Below are 23,711 nucleotides of genomic sequence, written 5' to 3'. Positions count from 1 at the left end.
TTACACAGCCACAGGAAATAGGGATCCGAGCCAAGTCTGTGACCTGCTCCACAGCTCGTGGCGACACCAGATCCCGACCCACGAGCTAGGCCGGGGATTGAACGTGCATCCTCATGGATACTAGTTGGATTCATTTCCGCTGCAGCAGAACAGGAACTGTCTGAACATATTTTTAATAGTCCAGAATTTCTGAATGATTCATTGACTAAAATATGGTTGCGAAATATTTAGAAATTAACAGTATTTTTTAAAAAGTAATAAAGCCACATTTTAGAAAATCAGCTGATATGACTGGAAATTACTTTCCTTTTCTATCCTGTTTGGCGCCTCTTCCCAACTCTTTAGCCTCTTTCAGTTTGTTCCCTTATTGAACTCTACTTGGCGATGTAAATCCCACCAGTCTAAAAAGAAGTATTTTATAATTCTTAAGATTTTTTAAAATTCCTTTAAGTTTCTCCCGGACCTTAAACTAACTATGGCGTTAACTAGGAGGAGAAATGGTAGTGGCGCTGTGAAGGATTAGAGCATGATGAGGGATTTGGAGTATTGACCATTCGTAGTTGTTATTGCTTTTGCCGTTATTTGTGGTTTACCTCATTTATACTCTAGTTGCTTTTGTGGTTGTATGATTATAATCCTGAAATTTGCAAATTGCTTTGATATAAAGTATAATTAATTTTTTTACAGTTATCCATTTACCAGTCTGACACTTAATTTTTTATGTCATTTCCTTTTTTAAAGTAGAATTGATTTACAATGTTTCTTCAATTTCTCTTGTATAGCAAAGTGACCCAGTCGCACACAGTTCCCCTGTGCTGTACAGCAGGGCCCCGTTGCCCATCCATCGTAAACATAACAGTTTGCGTCCAAAAACCCCGAACTGCTCGTCCATCCCACTGCCTTCGCCCTCCCCCCGGGAATCACAAGTCTGCTCTCCTTGGCCATGATTTGTTTCTGTTTTGTAAACAGGATCATCTGTGTCATATTTTAGGTTCCACAAATTAGTGCTATCATGTGGTATTTATCTTTTTCTTTCTGGTTTACTGAGTATGAAAATTTCTAGTTCCATCCATGTTGCTGCAAATGGCATTAGTTTATCTTTTTATGGCTGAGTAGTATTCCATTGTGTATATATGTGCCACATCTTCGTAATCCATTCATTAGGAATGTCGATGGACATTTAGGTTGTTTCCATGTCTTGGCGATTGTGAGTAGCACTAGGATGAATATATGGGTGCATGTGTATCTTTTTCAAGGAAAGTTTTGTCTGGATACATGGCCAGGCGTGGGATTGCTGGATCATATGGTAGCTCTATATTCAGTTTTCTGAGTTACCTCCACACTGTTTTTCATTGTGGTTGTACCAATTGACATTCCCACCAACAGTCAAAGAGAGTATCCTTTCTCCACACCCTCTCCAGCATTTGTGATTTGTTGGCTTGTTAATGGTGGCCGTTCTGACTGGTGTGAGGTGATGCCTCACTGTACTTTCAATTTGCATTTCTCTAATAATCAGTGATGTTGAGCATTTTTTCATGTGTCTGTTGGCCATCCAAAAGTATAATTGAATTTTTTCGTCTAAGTTTTGAAACATTGGTGAGCTTTTATAAAAGATGTCCTCAGAATTTTTTCTTAAGAAGTTACTCAGTTGTACTAAGATGAAATACTGACTTAGTAAAATTGATATAAGACGGTTTTTCCAGAAACCAAAAATAAATAAAAAACATTTACTTATTCTGATAGAATTTATAGCTGCTGCTTGCGAGTACAAACATTTACTTCTTGGATATGCTTGTTTTTTTTAAATTTCATGTTATGGATTATAAAAGTAAAAAAATGTAATTTTAAGCTGTTTCTTATGTGGTTATGTACAGTTGCAGTGGTGTCACCTCATAAAAGAAAGAAACTTCTAGATGTAATGAAGATCGTAGGTCCCTCCAGGTTTTTCTGAAATGAAAGCAGGTGTTGAACGTTGTCATCTCCTGATACCCTGAAATTACTGCCGTATTTACTAAGCTACCGGGGTTTAAAGTAGTCGCCAGATGTTTTCAGTTTTCCAGGATGACGTTTACATCTGAGCATTTGTAGTGGAAATGACCGAAGTTTGCCAGCTTAACAGTAAAAAAACCAAAACGCAGACACAGGTTGTTTCTTTTGAACTAGAATTAAAAATGATAGCCATTACACTTGACTGCTTTAATATTTTACAGTGAGGTAAGACCGCAACCTAACCAAGCATAAGGTGAAGTTTCCTCTCATGCTTAACATGTCTGTTGAATAGTTGACGCTGTGGTTTTATGATTTTTAGTAAATATATATAGTTGAGCCACCATTATCAACATCCAGTCTTTTAAATAGTTTTATAGCGTATATTTAGAGTTTGTAATTTGAGAAGTTTTGTCGTCTATTTCAAGTCATGAGACCATCACCATAATCAAGACAGTTATACCCATCACCCCAGAAGGAGACTCACACGTCTCTAGCTAATTGCTCTTTCCTGCTTTTCTCATCCTTTCCTCCCCACACCTGTCCCCAGGCAATCACTAGCCTGTTTCTGTCACTAGGTATTAGCTTGCAGTTTGTAGAATTTTATATAAATGGAATCATACAGTGTATACTCATTGTTGGCGGTGGGGGTGGGATCTGGCCTTTTTCACTCTGAGTAAATCTTTTGGTACTAATCTGTGTTGTGTGTATGAGTAAGGTCCTTCCTGTTTATCAGTAGTAGTGTTCATTGGTGTGAATATACCGTATTTGTTTATCCGTGCACCTGTGATTGGTATTAGGGTTGTTTCCATTTGTACTTGTTTCAGATACAGCTGCTAAAGTTCCAGCTGTGGCGCAATGGGAACGGTGGCTTCTCTGCAGCACCAGGGTGAAGGTTCAGTCCCTAGCCCCACACAGTGGGTTAAAGGATCCCACATTGCCGTGGCTGCGGTTTAGGTCACAGCTGTGGCTCAGATCCCACCCCTGGCCCGGGTCCTCAGTATGCTGTGGGGCAGCAGAGGGAGGGACTGCTAATAACATCTTTATGTAGTTTTTGTGTAAACGTAGATTTCGCTTCACTGGGATAAATTCCTAGGAGTGGTGTAGCTGAATCATGTGGTAGTCTGCTGATGATGGTTTTTTTTTGTTTTTGTTTTTGGTTTTTTTTGGCTTTTTCTCTTTTTAGGGCCGCACCCGTGGCATATGGAGGTTCCCAGGCTAGGGGTCTAATTGGAGCTGCAACTGCCGGCCTACACCACAGCCACAGCAACACAGGATCTGAGCTGCGTCTGCAACCTACACCACTGCTCATGGCAACGCCGGATCCTTAACCCACTGAGCGAGGCCAGGGATCAAACCCGCAACCTCATGGTTCCTAGTCGGATTCGTTAACCACTGCGCCACGACGGGAACTCCTCAGTCATTATTTTTTTAACTGTGTTTTCTCCTCCGTATCCTGCTTTTCATCAGAGACTTCAGGTACACATGCATTAGGCCACTGGAAGTTAACCTCCCAGTTTACACATGCACTGTTCTTTTATTTTCCCTCCACGTCCTTCCTGTCTTCAATTTTCCGTCATGTCTTTTGCTGAAACTTCAAATTCGCCAGCCTGTCTTTGGAGACACGTGATGTGCAGGTTCATCTCTGCCGGTGTGGTTTTCATCCCTAAGAGTATGTTTTGGATCCTTCTCATTTCTTCGGTGTCTCTATCCAGCGTTTGGAACAGTTGGGAGATACTTACAACAATTCTGTGAATGTCTGCTAATCCTAATGACATTTACATCAGTTTTGTATTGGTTTTCATTTTATTTTTTTAATGGGTCCTACTTTTCTCTTTATTTGCTTGCCTGGTGTGCTAGGCAGAGCATGAAGACTGACTACCAGAATCCCTCCCTGTGAACACAATGGGCCATGACTTCTGTGGTGATACGATGCTGCATGGCAAAGGGGATTTTTACCTAGGTGCTCAAGGATGCTCATCCGTTGACTCTGAGTTAACATAGGGACAGTTATCTGGCCAGCTTGTATCATCCTGTGAGCCCCTGAAAAGCAGAGAATTGTCTCTGGCCAGAGGCAGCAGGGGAGTCACAGATGAGTCACAAAAAGGATTTCATGTGCCGTTGGCTTAGAGACAGAGGGGTCATATGACGAGGAATGCAGGTTGCCTCTAGAGCTTGAAAACAGCTCCTGATGTCAGGCAGCAAGGAAATAGGAGTCTCGTTTTTATGGCTGCAAGAAACTGGGTCCCCCCAATAACTTGAATGAACGTAGAAGCAGGTTTTTCTTCACAACTTCCGGGTAAGTGCCTTGCCTGGCAGACACAGTGATTTCAGCCTTATGAGACGTTAAGCGGGCCAGCCCACCCAGAGTCTGACCTACAGAAGGGTTTGTAATGAGCAGGTGTGGGTTCAGCCCCCGTTTACGATAATCAGTCATGCAGCCGATGGAAAACAAATACACCGGGTCATCTTGGATTAAATGCCAGACGTTTTGAATTTTAGCTTGTTAGGTGCTGGGTTTTTTGTTTTAGTCCTACAAATGTTAAAAATATTTTTGAGCTTTGTTCTAGGTCATAGTTACTTAGAAATAGTTTGGTCTTTGGGGTAATGCTTTTGAAGGTTGTTGCCCGGGACTGGAGCCCTGTGTGGTCTAAGGTACTTACTCTCCCCCGAGGCATGACTGACTCTTTGGTCTGGGGAACCGTGTATCCATCTCGGGAGTCCCGTGTCGGGCGGCTCTCTTTTCTTCCTCTCCTCTGCCTGTGGGGTCCAGCCACCTCCGTCAGTTCCGTCTCCGTGTTCCGGGTTCTGTCTCCCCAGCCCAGACCTTGCCTCCGCCTCCCTGCCCTGTCCCGGGTTCTCCGGGCAGCAGGCCGTCTTGGGCTTTTCACTCAGGGACCACTGCTCTTCTTGCCTGATGGCCAGGGTCTTTAACACTGATTTTTTTTGGTTTTTTGTCTAATTTTTTTTTTTTGAGTTGTTTTGAGTTGAGAATAGACTTTTCTACTTTGTTAAAAGTCCTTTTGTTACTTTTAAATAATTAAAAACTTTAAATAATACTAAGTTTTAATTATTTATGTTTAATGAGACAGCTTTTGCCAGGCAATACTTTTCCTAAAATGTTACGCTCTGTGCAGTGCCTACAGTTTTAATCCTGAAGCACTGTTTAAAAATTTTAGTGCATGAAGTCTAGCCCAAATGGTGACAAAGCCTTATCTCCAGACGGCCGAGCTCACCGTTACTTGTGTTCATTTGAACACCTTTAGCATGTCTTTGCCTATGGGAACTGCAGTTATTTCATGCTTAGATAATTACTGCCCATAATGGTCGGACTAACTAAACCATTAAAAGGGAAAAATGTTACTTTACATCTCAAATTCAAGAGAAATCCACCTATTTATGAAAAAAAAAAAAAACCTGTGAAGTCCTTTTCTATGTTAACTATATAACTACTAAACATAGCTGTTCTTTACAGATTTCCTTGTTTCTAATTTCTGTTTAGTAGACGTATTATTTAGCTTTATAGTTGGCCTCCCATGTGTTTTATCCACATAATTCTATAATTCTTCCATGTAATTATAGAAATGGGTATTCACATACACAAGGGGTTTTTGTACCTTGTTCTATACCCCACAGACAGCTTTTGGGAGGTGCTGTTCTTTCTACAAAATGTTTTGTGGTTGTCTCAGTTGAGAGTTTCTAATAGGCTTCTCTAAAGAAAACAGGAAAGATGATAGTTACCTCAAAGACCCTCTGGGGAAGAGATTTTGTTCTTGTAGCAGAAGTTTCTGCCCACCCCCATTTCTAAATCGTTAACAGAGACACAGTTGTTTGTGTTGAGAATTGATGTTTTCTTATTTGGTATTTGTTTATGTTTCAGGTACTTTGGAAGTTCGTCTCATGGGCTGTCAAGATATCCTAGAGAATGTTCCTGGACGGTCAAAAGCAGCATCGGTTGCACTACCTGGCTGGAGTCCAAGTGAAACCAGATCATCTTTCATGAGCAGAACAAGTAAAAGTAAAAGCGGAAGTAGCCGAAATCTCCTAAAAACTGATGACTTGTCCAGTTCAGTAATCAGATTTTTTTAAACAATCATATAAGAAATCACAGGGCAGAGCAGTGGGGACAGAGAAGAGTGAGAAGAGTCAGAGTGGGACAGCAAACTTATAATTTCCACAATTTAAAGTATGAAAAGCTATAGTGACAGGAAAATTAAAAAGGCAGCAAAAGCTTACCTTACTGAATATATGTTAGAAAATGAAAGACATGTAGTGCTGATTCTGGGCATAATGAAGCACTGACGTCACACTTTAGGTCCAACTCTGGGTCCTTTCTTGGTTCCTTTGATGGCATGATGCTACGTCTAAACCAACATTGGAGTTTTGATACCTAACTACTGAATGCAGCGTGTTTATGAGGGTTGTAGCCTCGTGTCCCAGAAGCAAGGCAGGATGGAGGGATGGGTAAAGGTGGTGAGAGTAAGATGCACTTTTCACGCGTGTGACGTGAATGTGTGACTGGAGGGAAGGCAGGTGACCCTTCAGAGCAGCGCAGCGTGTGGGGCGAGTGTGTCTGTGCTTTCCTGTGTGTAGAGAGACGACTAGGGAAAATGTGAAAATAAGAATGGCTTAAGGGAACAGCCTTTATAAATAGCAAACGTAGAGGGAGAAAAAGTGGGCGATTGCTGTTGTGTGTACACACAACACACACACGCGCACACACACGTCAGGCAACTACTGTCACCTTCTAGCCCTTTCAGTGACATTCGAATAGCAGTGAAACATAGCAGTGACTGTTTGTGTTCTTGTGAAATGCAGGGGATAACTTGGGAGGGTCTAGTGGGAGTGTGTGTATATGTAAAACTAGCCATTTTTGATTCAGAAGCTTCGGTAGGGAGTAAGAAGAGCCTTACTTTCAGAGGATCGTTAAGACTGTTGATATTAAACGGTGGCACTGCTATTTTGGAGGTCTTAAAGTGCTTAAGCAAGTTTATGAATTGTAATTCCAGACGATGTGTGTGCGGTTTTGAAGCTAGATAATACTGTGGTTGGTCAAACTAGCTGGAAACCCATTTCCAATCAGTCGTGGGACCAGAAGTTTACACTGGAGCTAGACAGGGTAAGATGAGAAACTTTTTACTTGAATTTTCCTTATAGTTATAATTCATTTTTAATGTAAGCGTTGTATTTTAGAAGCCTTTGATAGGTTTCATTCTTAACAGAATACAAGAAGAACCTAGGTATTTTAGAAATGTCTCATCTGATGAGGTATACAGAAGTCTACCTTATCAGCTTGCTGCCGAGGCTTTCGTTTGTACAGTGATTTGAAAAGTGTCCCTTGTATTAACACGAAGGATCGACATCCAGGTGAGATCTGCTCCTGAAATATGCGTCTCATTTTAGTGTGCTCTCTAACCACTGTGAAATCTTCTGACTCACCATTTGTAGGTGATATTGTTAAAGCTGCATTTGAAGTGAGCGATTGTGCTCTCAGCCATTCTCATGGGTCTCAGTGGCCTTCGTGAATAGCGTGCGTGGCTAGAATGCAATCTGTGGTGGGAATCAGCGTGTCCACAGGAGATTCAAGTCCACGATGATGCCTTTATTATTCGGATCCCCATCTGTTCACTGGGGTGTGGGAGGAAAATATTAGACTTATAACTTTGTCCAAGAAATAAAAAACATATTAAGGTTTTTGTCATTTAGTATTCAGATTGAGAGTACCTATGTCATTTTAAAAATTACGTATTAGTGAAAGAAGATCGATAGTGCTTAATGACATTGTGAGGTGGCAGTTACGACTCTAGCTTCTCCTTTGAAAATCTTTCTTTCAGAAGTTCCCCTGTGGCACAGCGGCTTGAGGATCTGGCGTTGCCACAGTTGCGCAGGTTGCAGCTGTGGTGCACGTCTGATCCCTGGCCCAGGAACTTCCACGTGCCACAGCCAAAAACATCTTTCTTCCAGTTGATTTTTCCTGCTTCATCTTCATCGCCAGTGTCTTAACTGAGCATCGTCATCGCTGCTTTTGCTTCAAGTACTGTTTTTGCCACTTAAATGTTAAACATGCTTGCACAAAATACTTAACTTTTTATGTATACTGTCTCCTTATCTTCAGTAACATCTGCCTTACTGAAATGTGTGAGGGTTAAATCCATGTAAAAATCTTAGGCTGGTAGTAAGAACTCAATTAACGTTGGCTTTTTTTACTAGGGTAATTTACTAACTAATCTACGTGTGTGTGAGTACCAGACTGAGAGGCAAAGAATAGTACTTTCTTTCATTCTTTGGTTTAGGATCATTCGTTTTATTCATTATAAATTATTGTGAAATTACTCATTCATTTCATGAACAAATATTCATTGATACGTACTGTGTCCCAGGCACTTCCAGAAGTTAGATTAGCAACTGCCAGTGTCAACAAGGTCTCTCAAAATGCCTCCAGGAACTTAGGCCTCAGCGGCTTCTTCATACATATCTGATTGCTTGCGGGCTTTTATCATTACATCTGAAGATGTGTATGATTTCATTTTAAAAGATATTGAGGACTCTGACCTACTTGGCTAAGGTATTTGTACTTGTTGGTAGAGAGACAATAATGGAAAAGCTGATCTTGAGATTTGTTCCTGCTGTGTAGCCCTGGGAACTATGTCTGGTCACTTCTGATGGAGCCTGATAATGTGCGAAAAAAGAATGTGTACGTGTATGTGTAACTGGGTCAGCTTGCTGTGCAGCAGAAAATCGACAGAACACTGTAAACCAGCTATAATGGAAAAAATAAAAATCATTATAAAAAAGAGATTTGTATGAAGAATGAGTTTGAGGGAATAGAGACTAAAGGCAAATAAATTGGCAGGAGGGTACCACTGCCGCAACTGTAAGATGAAGAGAGCTTGGAGTAAAATGTTGCCGTTGGAACGGGAAGTGATACGTGTAGGAATTGCTGTCGTGGAATCTTAAGCTTAATAATCACAGTTGTCCGTTCTGTGCCAAGCACCGTTGTGGATTCTGGCGATGGTTGATCATAGTAGCCAAAGTCCTTATCTCTACAGTCCACATATTCTCACGAAGGAAGAGAAATGGTAAACAGGTTTTTGTTTTGTTTTTTTAATCTGCGAGTGCAGTGAAGGAACTAAATAGGGCGGTGTAACGAGGGCGGGGGCTCCTTTAGGTAGAGGACATAATTAGGAAGAGTGTCCTTGAAGAGGCTACCTATGACTTGAGACCTGATGGATAGAAAATTGCCAGACCCAGGTAAGAGTGCTCTTGCAAAGGAGGAAAAAGCATACGGTGTCTTGAGGTAGAGAAAGCTTGATGTGGGGTAAGAATAAAAACTGTGAAACAGAGCAGTGTGCAGAAGCGAAATAGATTAGGTGGGTGTCATACTACCAGGGTTTTTATAGTCTACAAATTAGAAGATGATTGAAGGGCTTTTAACAGGGGGCTGGCATCATCCGATATAGATGATCTCATAGAAAATAAGCTAATAAAAGAGTTACTAGCCTGTAATGGGAAAGCGTTTGTAAAGAAAAAAAGCGAAGGTCTAACAATCAAGTCTTAAGCAGTTTCCCAAAGATAGGAGGAGAAAGAAGGTTGCCAAAGAGAAATAGAAAACTCTGGGTTGGATCAGCTCATGCCCTAGATCAAATCATAACCTTGTAAAAGCTTATCCAGTGAAGAATTGCTGGAATGGTGAGATGATGAAAATCCCCTCACATGTGGACAGATGAAGGAAAATGGAATTAGAGGTCTAGAAAAGAATAGGTTTTTTTTTTTTTATTTTTATTTTTTTAAGGCCTGCGCCTGTGGCATATGGAAGTTCCTAGGCTAGGGGTCCAATCAGAGCTGCAGCTGCCAGCCGACACCACAGCCACAGCAATGCTGGAGTTGAGCCGTGTCTGCACCCTATACCACAGCTCACAGCAACACCAGATCCTTAACCCATTAAGCGAGGCCAGGGATCAAACCACATCCTCGTGGACACTAGTCGGGTTTGTAACCCACTGAGCCACAACAGGAACTCCAATTAAGGAATAGATTTAACAAAGATTTGGTAACTGTCTCTAGAGGTAAAAGGAACATGTGGAAAAGTGATTAAACTGGGGATAGCAATGAGATTTCCACTTGTATGTGTTGACTCTCATGGGTTGGTAGTAACTTTCTGGAGCTCAGTCCTAAGGTTTACTGGATGGGTCCTTGTTTTCAGAGAATGTCATGCTGATTAAGTAGCCATGTTTGCCAGAAGCATGGAAAGGGGGCAGCTTGTGCCTTCTGTCCTTGGATTTGACTGTATACTTCTGTACGTGTGCAGGACAAAACAAAAAGTCAGTGATGGCAGATTTCATTTCAGTACAAAGAACGCTGTTAAAAAATGAACATACCTGCTACAGAAAGTGGTACTCCCTCAATAAAGTGGAATGAGCAACTTAGAAGAGAGCTTGTAAGGAAATTTTTTTTTTTTTTTTTTTTTTTTTTTTTTTGGTCTTTTTGCCTTTTCCAGGGCCGCTCCCACGGCATATGGAGGTTCCCAGGCCAGGGGTCGAATCGGAGCTGTAGCCACTGGCCTGCGCCAGAGCCACAGCAATGCGGGATCCAAGCCGAGTCTGCGTCCTACACCATAACTCACAGGAACACTGGATCCTTAACCTACTAAGCAAGGGCAGGAACCGAACCCGTAACCTCATGGTTCCTAGTTGGATTCGTTAACCACTGCGCCACGGGGGGAACTCCGGGAATTCTTGTGTCAATAAAAGATTACACTTCTATTTTTTCAACTCTAATATTTTCTGGTTTTCAACTCTTAATATTTACTAGGAGAACTAGCATTTTTACATGGTATAAACTAGTTGTTTAACTAAATAGATGAATATAATTCACTCAGGCCCACCACAGAGAGGAACACACACAGTTAAGGCTGTCAGTGTATATAGTTACTGTTTTCATGTCTTGTTATGCTTGCATCTTCCTTCTAAACTGTTTGAATACTTGTAAGTATTTATGACTACAAAATGTTTCCGTTTCCATTCATTCTTGATATAATAGGTTTGCTCTAACATTGGCCTTGAAGTCAGACAAACCAGGTTCATTGTCTGTTTACTTATTAGCTTGCTTTCTTTCTGTCTTTTTTTTTTTTTTTTTTTTTTTTTTTTTTTTTGGTCTTTTTGCCTTTTCTAGGGCTGCTCTTGTGGCATATGGAGGTTCCCAGGCTAGGGGTCGAATCAGAGCTGTTGCTTCCGGCCTTCGCCACAGCCACAGCAACTAGGGATCCAAGCCGCGTCTACAACCTACCCCACAGCTCACGGCAATGCCAGATCCTTAACCCACTGAACAAGGCCAGGAACTGAACCTGTAACCTCATGGTTCCTAGTCGGATTCGTTAACCACTGAGCCACGATGGGAACTCCTTATTAGCTGCTTGATGGTAGATAAGTTATATAACCTGACTCCTGGGCATTTGTTTCCCCATCTCTAATATGGGGATAAGATAGAATCCTTACAGGACTATTAGGAAGAAGTTCTGATGTAGTGTATAAAAAATGCCTTGTGTAACCTGCCACTTTTAGCTGCTCAGTGACATTAGTTCTTTCTTTAGCCCAGGCTTTGATGTGTGGCTGTGAATTTGAGTGTAATGGAAGAGCCTGGTAAGTAATGGGAAATTAAGTGGTTGAATGTCATTGCTTTTCATTTCAGAGCCTATTTAAAGTAGTTACAGGATTTTGATGAGTGATACAATCAAAATGAAACCTAAGGAAGAGGTTTGTTGTTAGAGGGACAATGGCTAGTTAGAAGATTTCTCTTGTAGCCAGGTTATCGGGTTAGAATTTTATGTTTAAAATAGAATCTAAAAGTAGTTAAGCCATCATTTTATAGGTTAGGAAACTGAGAACCAGAGTGATCACATATAAATAAATTTCACAGTTGGTACTAGACCCTGACGGCCCCTCAGAATGGATGCCCTTTCCTCTGTGGTAATTTATATGAGATAGTAACAGGGGCAGACACACACCGGAAGGTGGTGAAAATGTGGTAAAGAGAAACTAATGGAGCATTACCCAAAGGACAAGCTTAGAAAACCAGGAAGACTGGTAACTGCTGATTGGCTCTTCTTTGCTTGCAGGTGTAATCCTTCCCTAAAATTGTTTTTCTTCTTCAAGGCATCAGACTTGCTCCCCCAGTGGAGTGGTCCTCGGCTTTGAAGGCACTCTGTGGTTAATTAGAGCCGTGCATCCCTTAGGCCAGCTAGACCTCCTCGGTTTCTGATGTGCGTGCTGCTTGCCCCGAACTGGATTCTAAGCTCCTCTTGTGGAGGCCACACTCCTTATTACGATGTTATGATGAGTCTTCTGTTTACATAGTACATTTTACTTTTCATGTGATTTTTTTTACTCTTTTATTTTGTCCCTTATATTTATGGAATTTTTATTTATAGGGAATGTTTATAGAAATATTTATAGAAATATTATTTTAAACTGACATGTTCATGCCCAGCGCTTTGCCTCAAATGTCAAGTTTCCTTTCTGTAACATTCTGGAAGTAGGTTGTCTGTAGTATTTCTGTCCTTCCCAAGATACAAAAATTCATATGTCTTTTTAGAGTTTTAAGATACTCTAGAAATGATCTAAATCTAGAATGATGTAGAAGAGTTCAAATTATGTTCCTGGGAGCTCAGGGCTCTGCAGAATTGTTTCAGGAAGCAACACAGAGCCTTTTTGTTTGTTTGGTTTGAAATTCTGGATAAGATGTCACTTGGAATTTGCTATTTCCAGCCCCCTCATTTTACAGATTAATAAAGAAATTTTGGCCTAGGGTTAAATAACTAGCCTAAGCTATAATCTAGGATTCTAAAGTGTACTATCAGTTCTTTGGTTTTTTTTTTTTAATTCTTATAAGGCTGCCTTTTTCAATTTTCTTATAAAACTTGGTCTTCATTAATGTTTATTATAAACACGATAGCTGTATCATTTCACATTTTTTTCTGAATACCTTCCGCTCTTCCGTGGTAAAAACCTCAGTCTGGCCATGAGACATTGAAATAAAAAGGAAGAGCCCTCAGCTCTAACCTTTTCCCATTCGTGTTTTCTTTCCTTTTTTTTTTTTTGTTTTGTTTTGTTTTTGCCGCATGGAGCATGTGGAAGTTCTGGGCCAGGGATCAAACCTGTGCCACAGGAGTGACAATGCCACGTTTCCTTTTGATTAACTTTGTTAATGTCTAATAGAGAACAGTCTTTATCAGTATTGGAAACAGGATGAACTGAACCAGAAGAATTTTCGCAGGAATCAGCTGTTAAGAACGCTGATTAACGGGAAGGAAGAGGAAGACATCGAGGGGTTGAGAGCCGGTAAAAAGGCAGTCGGATTAATGGGCTGGAAATACCTGGGTTGACAGACGGTGGTGCTGACGACTAGAGAGCGCCTAGCCAGGAGGACGTTAGGAGGGGTCCTCAGAGAAGAGGCAAGCAGCCGAGCGAGCGGGGAGCGACTGTGCGTGGTGGGAGGAAGGGGCAGGAGGCTGAGGAGTGGGGTGAGAACAGTTGCTAGAGGAGAACTCGAGGGATTCTTAGTTACTGACTTCACGTTTTTAGAAATTGCCTGTACACACTACTCTTAAATTACCACACTCTTATCTTCGTTCTTCCGAATACTTAGGTCGAATCAGTAACTTAGGGTTTGTGGCATTGTGACTGCGTGAGCCTTGTTTTCAGATAAACCGCGTTCGGTACCGTGATGGCATTGTCATTTAGTACCAAGACCCCCCGGGGTGATTAATTGCCTCTTTTGAGCGTTTGTTTAGCTTTGCTTTGCCTGTTTTCCATGCACCGTCACCAAAACCTCCAGAAGGACTCTAAAACAACTGTGCATAGGCAGGTGTGTCTGGGCAGCTGTCGGTCAGCCTGGTACCTGCTTCGCTCCCCAGCAGCGTCCTTCCTGGAGCCTGACATCTTTCTGCTCCAATTTAAATGGCTGCTCTGTGGCTTTTATCTTGAGGCCCTCCTTCACTCTGCTCCTCTGGGATCCCTTGAGTCGAATTGCTCGTAGCTTTCTTCTTCCACCTCCTCACCTCAGTGGACCATGTCCCTGCGTACGTGCTAAGAAAAGAATGAATGTAAGTTTTAGAGACCTTGCATATCTGAAAGTGCTTCATTCTGCTGTCATGCTTGGAGTCTAGAATTCTAGGTTGGAGGGTTTTTATCATTGGATCTGTATCTGTATCTGTATAAAATAGGTGACAGATGTGTGGAGGAGACGGGAGGAAGTCTTTCCCAGGGAACATGCATGCACGGCAAGTCGTCCTGATGTTTACGGCGGACGCCTTACACCTGTATTGGCCAGGTGCACCTCAGTCTGGGGAAAGCAGTTACCGTTGCCTTCTACTCTCAGGCCTTACAGCGACTTCACACGGGCCATGCAGTTTCCTCACCTCCACTGCAGTGTTCCCTCTTTGATCCCAGCTTCAAATCCATAGTAAGACAAAATCAAACACAAGTTGGGACAGTCTGCCGATACTGCCAATCCCGTACTTAGCTCAGATCATCCAGCTCAGCTGTTTGTGTGATGACTTCACTCCACCTGGAGCTTTGTTGCTTTGGGGGGTTGACGTTACCTACGAGCACGCCCTTGCTTTATGGAACTGACCTGCTTCATCTGGAAGATTGCTAGTGAATGAGCAGTTACACTTGGCGGTTTAAATTCAGTAGGCACATCAAGTGGCATCTCCCTAAATAGAGGGTCCTTTGCTTTTCAGAGGCCATATCCCTGCTTTCCTTATTCAGATCACACTAGATGTTAGGGGGTTAAAGGAGGATCGGCGTTCTCTGCGTTGTGTTAGGAGTACTGGCATATAATATCCTAATCTCCTTTAGATCACAGCCACCCTGCCCCTTAAATTGTGGAGAGAGTGGTCCAGGAAACAATGCAAAGTAACAAAAGGTGAAGAGTTTATACTTAAAACCTCAGCGTAGAGCTCCTGGGAAGCTAATTTAGGCCTTGAACTAACCTTCCACCTCAGGTCTTTCTAACACACTTCAGTCCGAAGCATGGAATAAACAGAAGAGAATGCGTATGTGAGTTTGACCAGAGTGGCTAGACAAAATAAAAAGGAGGTGATTGGATTCTCTGTCATCCAGAGAAAGATAGAATCTTACCATTTAAGCAGGACGAAAGGTGTGAAAACTTTTCAGAATTACTCATCCACCCCCAGCATCTGTACCACTTGGTTTGCTGCTCTGTAACAAGGATGCCTCCCTGACACAGTGGAGAAGGTGAAAGAAAGTACGCCTCTCCTCCTCTGGCCTGAAACAGAGCAGGCAGAGCACCAGGCCCTCTGCGGGGCAGCGGGGCAGCGGGCAAGAGACCCACATTGTCTCCGCGGTGGCCTGCGTTCAATCCCAGCCCCGCACAGTGGGTTATAAGCATCAGCCTTGCAGCTGTGGCGTAGGTCGCAGCTGTGGCTCGGGTTCGATCCCCAGTTTAGGAACTTCCATGTGCTGCGAGTGTAGCCAAAGGAAAAAAGTAGAAAATTACCAATCCCTGGTTTACTTTATGCAGTATATTTCCCAAAATAACTTGTCAAAATACTTAAAAGTTTAACTGGAATAGACTATTACGGCGTTAATACCCACTACTTCTAAATGCCATTTGCTGATCTTAAAATAATTATACTCTCCTCATACTTGCCCTTTGGCGACAGTTGTTCTCTCCCACAGTAGTTTTGTGTCATTGAGAAGAAAGGTAGGAGGTCTTGAGCTTCTGCTCTCACTGCCAAGATGTCTCTTTTTGCTGCTTTTCCCTGATTATCAGTGAGACCTTCCGGCACGCTGTGTCTCGACTCGTTTTTCATGTTCTGTTTTTATAAGTATTTTCTGTGTTCACTTGCATCGACTAGTTTAATTAAAGTCATAGGATTTTTGTTATGCATAGTAGGAGTTTGGATAATAAGTTTCATAAGTTCACAAATTGAAAGTTTTATATGAAAGAAGTAATTTATTACTTTGAGCCTAAAGGGAAAAACATTTATCTCTTTTTATGGATGATCCACAAAATCCTGAAAAGCAAAACAATGGAGAAATCTTGTGCTTTAAATTTAAACGTATGTAGATTATGACTCGTATGTAGAGGTCAGTTTGTGGGCTGACCTCCAGTTTGTTAAGTGTGTTCTGCAAGTGCATTTTAACAGTTGGTTGGTAGATATGTTGAAACCATAAGTGTTTTTCCCACCTAAGCATAGTCTTTAATGACAGAATTATATAATACTCAGGTGGATATTATGCCATATGATATACCATATAGACATGGATAACATACCTAACTTGTCCTTGGTTTTAGTGGGGCTTTTTTGGTTTTGGTTCTCTGGGGTGGTTGGTTTTTTTTTATGTTGTAATAATAAATGAGCATCTTTCTGTATAAAACTTAGTCTGAACCTCGTGTTTGCTCCCTACCTGCACAGAGCCCTGTTATTGCTGGTCCCATCACCTGGTGGTATCTTTGGGAGACTAAATGACCGAACATTCTTAAGTGTTTACATAGTGTGTGACATACTTAATGCGCAGAATAAATGCTGTTTGCAGACCCTTTTCTCATTCAACACTGGGATCGGGAAATAAGATTTGAACAAATTTTTTGAGGTGAACAGTAAGGTCTTTTAACAGTAGCACAGCAAATGATGCCAAGTGGAGGAGGAAAATCCAAAAGACTGAAACTCTGGGATGGAAAAGAGTTTTTATGGCCATTCATCTGAATTGGTGATTCTCAGTGTGTGTTCTCTTTCTAAAAGGAACACAAACTGGAGAATGTTGGAATACGAATTTCTTGCTTTTAGTTAAAATGTGTAAGTTTGTTAAAGTAATATACATTATAAAAGCACTTTCTAAAATAGCGCAACCTATTGTGTGTGTTTTCTTCGTTTATTGTATTTGTATTTTATATTTTTCGTGATATTTTATTCATGTGTGTCCAACGATGTCTTCCTTGTTTTCTTTATTTTTTATTTAACTATTCTAGTCACGTGAACTGGAAATTTCAGTTTATTGGCGTGATTGGCGATCTCTGTGTGCTGTAAAATTTCTGAGGTTAGAAGATTTTTTAGACAACCAGCGGCATGGCATGTGTCTCTATTTGGAACCACAGGGTACTTTATTTGCAGAGGTAATAAATGTATTTTATTAAATACACATAATTACAATTGAAATTATGTAGCATGATGGAGAAGTGGGAAGAGTATTAGACTGAACGACAGACCACTTAAAGTCTTGGCTCAACTCTGCCACTGAATAGTTATATGGTCCTAAAACAAGTCCTTTTTTTTTTCTGCTTTTTAGGGCCACACCTGCAGCAAATGGAGATTCCCAGGCTGGGGGTCCTATCGGAGCTGTAGCTGCCGGCCTACGCCACAGCCACATCAGATCTGAGCCGCATCTGTGACCTACACCACAGCTCACGGCAACACTGGATCCTTAACCCTCTGAGTGAGGCCAGGGATCCAGCCCACATGTCACGGTTCCTAGTCGGATTCATTTCTGCTGTGCCACGACGAGAACTCCCTAAAACAAGTCCTTTATCCTCTTTAGGTTTGTTTTCTCATCTAGAAAATGAAGAGGCAACTACATTAAATCTCAGATTCTCTTAAGTGTTTACAATTTAGAAGTTTTTTTTGAATTTCATGAACCATAAATCTAATGCTATCTTCATGTCAACTTGAATTTCTTCCCTGCAGGTTACCTTTTTTAATCCAGTTATTGAAAGAAGACCAAAACTCCAAAGACAAAAGAAAATTTTTTCAAAACAACAAGGTAATTACTAAGCAATCAAATAACAAAGTGTTTTTGGTGTTATCAATATATTTTAAAATGTACATACCGTTTAAAAAGCGATACCTGTCTTTTTTTTTTTTCATTTTTGTTCAGTCATTTACTTGTCAGTTTTATTATGGAATACTTGAACCGTATCCACAAGCATAGAGACTAGTAGTGTCCCATCACTCAGCTTCAACAACTCAGCTCGTGTCCTCGTCTGTATTCTGTTTCTCACAGTTGCCTCAGATTATTTCAAGCAAACCCAGACATCATATTGATTCGTTTGTAAATGTCACAGTTAGTATCACTAAAAGAGAAGCATTTTTTTCCTAAACCTTTTTTTTTTTTTTTTTTTTTTTTTTGGCCTTTTGGCCTTTTATAGGGCCGCTCCCTTGGCATATGGAGATTCCCAGGCTAGGGGTCAATCGGAGCTGTAGCTGCCGGCCTACACCACAGCCACAGCCACGCCAGATCCGAGCCGCGTCCGCGACCTACAGCACAGCTCACAGCAACGCCGGATCCTTAACCCACTGAGCAAGGCCAGGGATCAAACACGCAACCTCATGGTTCTCAGTCGGATTCCTTAACCACTGAGCCACAGTGGGAACTCCTTTTTTTCTAAACCTTAACCATATATCATTACTAGATAGATGTGTAAAAAAAGAAGTGGTTCCTATCTATTTATTTTCAAAACCGATAGTGCTATTTTGCACTAGCCTTTAATAACAAATAGTTAAGAACTATTTTTTAAGTGACAAATTTTGTTTATTCTTCATAAATTATAACTGATGAATATGAATTTTTAAATTATGGCTTTTGGTAACATATTAAAGAATTACTTGTTCTGTTTCCTTTATTTACAATATCCACAGGCAAAACATTTCTCAGAGCTCCTCAAATGAATATTAATATTGCCACTTGGGGAAGGCTAGTGAGAAGAGCTATTCCTACAGTAAATCATTCTGGCACCTTCAGCCCCCAAGCCCCCGTGCCTGCTGCAGTGCCAGTGGTTGATGTGCGCCTTCCTGAGCTAGCACCTCCAGCTACGTATGTGTCTTAAGATTTTTAAGCACTGCTTTTATAAAATAGTTATTGTGATATTTGTATATACTGATTACTTTAAGTCTATTAAAGATCTCATTTTTTCCAAATAGTGTTTTGAAGTCAGTGTTCTGCTTCCTTTTAAAGCAGTAAAATGGTTTGCTTTAAATTTAAAGCTGTTTAAAATACATACTTTTGATTACTGCCTTCGGTGAATTGCTTTATCTTTTCTAAGTGATTCCGCAGTAACCAAATTGGACTTTGATCTCGAACCCGTACCTCCTCCGGCCCCACCACGTGATTCTTCCCTCGGAGAAGTAGATGAAGCTGCTGAATTAAGAGATCTGGATACACCAGGACAGGCAAGGCTTTTTTTTTTTTTTTTTTTTCCTTCTTCTCACTTTTTAGGGCCACACCTGCAGTATGTGGAGGTTCCCAGGCTAGGGGTTGAATCAGAGCTACAGCTGCCATCGTACGCCCCAGCCACAGCAATGCAGGATCCGAGCTGCGTTTGTGACCTACACCACAGCCCATGGCAACACTGGATCCTTAACCCACTGAGCAAGGCCAGGGATCGAACCCACACCTCCTGGTTACTAGTTGGATTCATTTCTGCTGCACCACAACGGGAACTCCAGGCAAGACATCTTAAACCTATATAATTCCTTTTCACCTAATGAATTAGCCAGTAAAAGCATCATAGTCAATAAGAGGTGCATTTCAGTTAAAAATAGCTGTGTGGACTGTTTTTTATGATTCTTGTGAGGGAAACATAAAAACCTCTGGATGCTCGTGAGCCAGTTGGGGTGGAATAGGCCACCTAACCTGGGAGCATGGGAATAGGAATAGGCTGCCTGACCCGGGAGCGGACCGCGGCTGATAGTGAACGAATCACTGCATCTTCTAACTAGATTAACATGGTTTCTGAAAATGCGTTGACGATAACAGTAATATGGAAATATGGTTGATTTACAACATTGTGTTCTGGTGTGCAGCATAGCGATTCAGTATTTTTGCAGAGATCTGTTCCGTCGTAGGAGATTTCAAGATGACGTGCTCTAAAATACATCCGTGTCGCTTACCTGTTTTATGTAGTAGTTTGTATCTGTTAATCCCATTCCCCCTAATTTGCTCCTCCCTCTTGGTTCTCCCTCTAGTCACCATAAATCTGTTTCCTAAATCTGAGTCTGTTCTGTTTCTGTTTCATATTTAGATTCCATGTGTAAGTGCTATCATATAGTATTTCTTTCTCTGTCCAGTTTATTTCACTAAGCATAATATTTTCTAGGTCCATCCATGTTGCTGCAATTGGCAGTATTTCATTCTTTTTTATGGCAGAATAATATTCTGTGTGTCTTGGGGAGGGGGCACATCTTCTTAAACCCACGGCCTCTTGATGGGCACTAGGCTTGCTTCCACGTGCTGGCTGTTGTAAATAGTGCTGCTGCACATTGGGGTTCGTTAAGCTTTTTGAATTAGTGTTTTCGTTCTTTCCAATGTATTTTTTTTTTACATTTTTTAAGTAAAAGTAGTATAGAATTAGTAACGACAAAAATGAATATCTAATATCTGAACTTTATTTTGTGATATTTATATTTACTTTTAACTTTTTAAAAACTATCCTTACCTAGTAAGTTGTTTCCTGAATGTTTCTGTGATTTATTGCGTGTTTAATGTTTTGCAGGATTCAGAAACTCTTTTTGATACTGAGAATGACAGAAATAGTATCCTTCCAAAGTCTCAGTCTGAATATGAACCTGATATTCCTCAGTCGGGCTTAGAATATAGTGGTATTCATGAACTTGAGGACAGAAGGTAAAGGCCATATACCCAGTGCTGTGGCTGCATGTTTGGTCCCATATTTGCGCCTTGTTTTTAATTGACATTACTGTTTTCAGATCTCAACAGATGTTCCAGTTTAATCTACAAGACTTCAGATGTTGTGCTGTCTTGGGTAGAGGACATTTTGGAAAGGTAATCTTTTAAATTTTCTTGGAATGCCTACAAAAGTAATAACTCAAATGAGAAATAACTATTTTAATCTCATTTCAGGTGCTTTTGGCTGAATATAAACACACAAACGAAATGTTTGCTATAAAAGCCTTAAAGAAAGGAGACATTGTGGCTCGAGATGAAGTAGACAGGTTAGTTTTTAAAACATGAAATTGTTTATTTTTCCAAGGTTGCAACTTAATGTCATGAAAATCGTGTATATATTGCAACAAAAAGTTTATTTTCATGATACAGTGGACAGTTGAGCAACATGGGTTCTTTTTTTTTCCCCTTGTTTTGGCCACCCTATGGCATACAGAATTCCCGAGCCAGGGATTAGATCTGAGCCTCAGCTGTGACCTACACTTCAGCTACAGCAATAGTCAGATCCTTTAACCCACTGAGTCAGGCCGGGGATCGAACCTGCATCTTGACACCGATGACCCTGGTACACCACACTGGGAACCCCACAACGTGGGTTTCAGCTGCATGGATCCACTTAAATGTGAATATTTTCTTGCCTTTTTTTTTTTTTTTTTTTTTTTTTGGCCTCTCCCATAGCATGTGGAAGTTCCTGGGCCAGGGATCAAACCCATGCCACAGCAGGGATCTGAGCTGCTGCAGTGGTATCTTGAGATCCTGAACCTGCTGAGCCACAAGAAAACTCTGAAACATGGTATTTTTCCGTAGTACATGGTCTGTGGTTGGTTGATCCACAGATAGGAAGAACTGCAGATACAGAGGGCCACCTATAAATTATGCATGGGTTAATTCCCATGCTCTTCAGGGATCAGCTGTGATAAGTAAAGAAACTAAATAAATTAATGCATAATTAAATACTGTTTTTCTTTCTAGCCAACTCCTTCTTCCCCTTCTTATGGCAGTTTGCTCATGAGTGACACCAGGGAAAGATGATGAAATGTTTAAACTAATTCTGATAAGGTTTTATACTTGGAAATGTTTATGTGGAATAGGAACTGTTGGACATCTGTGGTTAGGTGAAGCCATTTCCCATTTCATATTACAGAAGTAATGAGATGCCATGTTCAAATAATCTTCCGTTAGCTGCATGGCTAATTTATTCTGCTTTTTAAAATGTACCTGGCACATGTTTGATCCCTGGACCAAGAAATTCCACATGCTGTGGGAGCAGCCCTCCCCCGCTCCAAAATGTAAATACACCCATAGGAGCTCCCTGGTGGCTCCGCAGGTTAAGAACCTGGTGTTGTCAGTGCTGTGGTTCGTGTCACTGCTGTGGCATGGGTTCAGCCCCTGGCCCAGAAATGTCCTTGTGCCACAGGTGCAGCCAAAAATATAAAATAAAATAATAAAATGCACCTATATCTATTTTTCCTCTCTTTTCCTTAAAGTGATGTTTTTTGACTAAAGCATCTGACCATTCTGGGTATAAATTGATGGGGATACATTTCATGGACAGCTATTAAAATGTCAGTACTTTGCGGGTTATGTTTTACTTAGGTTAGAGAATATACCTTAAAAAGGCCGGCATGAAATGGAATGGTTATACGTGGAAATTATTACATAACCAGTGGCATATTTATTACAGAAAGAGGCTTTCATTTGCTATTTAGAAGTAGCAGTGTTTTTCTTAAACCACTGGGAAGTATCGGTAAATATTAATGGAAGACAGCCCTGTGTAATGAAAACAACTTGGGACAACAAGTGAAAAGATTTCTCTATCCTGATTGTTGCTTTTTAATTGATATTTGACCCAAGCATGATTCATTAAATGTCTTTGGACCTCAGTTAGCCCACATATTTTTAAAAGACATGTTTTTGTAATAGTTTCCTTACCAAATTGTCTTAAGTGCCATGTAGGTATATCAAATTACTACTTTTAATGTTTTTTCCCTGATACGGAGAGTCCTTAGAATTAGGCTAGATTGGGAGTTCCCCTTGTGGCTCAGTAGTTAACGAACCCGACTAAGATCCATGATGTTGCAGGTTCGATCCCTGGCCTTGCTCAGTGGGTTGAGGATCTGGCATTGCTATGAGCTGTGGTGTAAGTCATAGATGCAGCTTGGATCTGGCATTGCTGTGGCTCTGCTGTAGGCCGACGGCTACAGCTCCGATTAGACCCCTAGCCTAGGAACCTCCATATGCCTCGGAAGCAGCCCTAGAAAAGGCAAAAAGACACACACACACACACAAAAGAAGAATGTCCAGATCAGAGGATGAAGCTTTAGCCAGCACCTCAGACATTGCCTCTACTTAAAATTAATCAGCCTTGGTGAACAGTTGATAAGAGATCTTTATCTAATTTCAGTTGTAAGTCTACGTGTGTTCAGTCACATGGATATAAAATAATCTCTAGTAGAACCAGAAAAACAGAGAAATGTAAAATAAATACAATAAAACTCACTCTTGAAGGAATTTGAAGAAAACAGCAAAAAAAAAAAAAAGAACAATTAGAGGGAGGCAAGAAAAAAATTAATTTAGAAGATGAAAAAGTAGGAATTCCCGTTGTGGCGCAGTGGTTAACGAATCCGACTAGGAACCATGAAGTTGCGGGTTCTGTCCCTGCCCTTGCTCAGTGGGTTAACGATCCGGCGTTGCTGTGAGCTGTGGTGTAGTTTGCAGACGCGGCTCGGATCCTGTGTTGCTGTGGCTCTGGTGTAGGCCAGTGGCTACAGCTCTGATTCGACCCCTAGCCTGGGAACCTCCATATGCCGCAGAAGCGGCCCAAAGAAATAGCAAAAAGAAAAAAAAAAAAAAAAAGTATACCAATCTGTTTTTAGTGTGTATTGCTTGCAGGTGTGACTAGTAAATGGCTAAGCAGAATCTTTTATATTTACTTTCTGCGTCATCCTTTTAATAGACCCATAGAAGTCATTGTTCTTGCATGTTGGTGGGGTTTTTTAATAGGTATTTCTAAAATTCTTGGTG

The 23,711-nt window shown here is 41.0% G+C and overlaps 1 protein-coding gene across 7 annotated transcripts in view; it reads left to right on the top strand.

Moving 5' to 3' along the window:
* Nucleotides 1–23,711, top strand: part of PKN2 (protein kinase N2) — a 130,886-nt gene that overhangs the window by 85,964 nt on the left and 21,211 nt on the right. For 4 of the 7 annotated variants that reach the window (XM_021090332.1, XM_013997432.2, XM_021090334.1 and 1 more), the window contains exons 7-15: nucleotides 5,867–6,052; nucleotides 6,996–7,105; nucleotides 16,981–17,124; nucleotides 17,693–17,768; nucleotides 18,644–18,818; nucleotides 19,048–19,174; nucleotides 20,497–20,627; nucleotides 20,711–20,786; nucleotides 20,865–20,956. In XM_021090332.1, coding sequence (XP_020945991.1) covers nucleotides 5,867–6,052; nucleotides 6,996–7,105; nucleotides 16,981–17,124; nucleotides 17,693–17,768; nucleotides 18,644–18,818; nucleotides 19,048–19,174; nucleotides 20,497–20,627; nucleotides 20,711–20,786; nucleotides 20,865–20,956 — 1,117 coding nt within the window. The remainder of the gene's footprint in view (nucleotides 1–5,866; nucleotides 6,053–6,995; nucleotides 7,106–16,980; nucleotides 17,125–17,692; nucleotides 17,769–18,643; nucleotides 18,819–19,047; nucleotides 19,175–20,496; nucleotides 20,628–20,710; nucleotides 20,787–20,864; nucleotides 20,957–23,711) is intronic. The other 3 variants (XM_021090333.1, XM_021090335.1, XM_021090337.1) reach the window with 3 other exon arrangements.

Source organism: Sus scrofa, chromosome 4 (assembly GCF_000003025.6).
Source record: "Sus scrofa isolate TJ Tabasco breed Duroc chromosome 4, Sscrofa11.1, whole genome shotgun sequence".
NCBI classification, from domain to species: domain Eukaryota; kingdom Metazoa; phylum Chordata; class Mammalia; order Artiodactyla; family Suidae; genus Sus; species Sus scrofa.
This window is presented reverse-complemented; position numbering and strand designations above follow the sequence as displayed.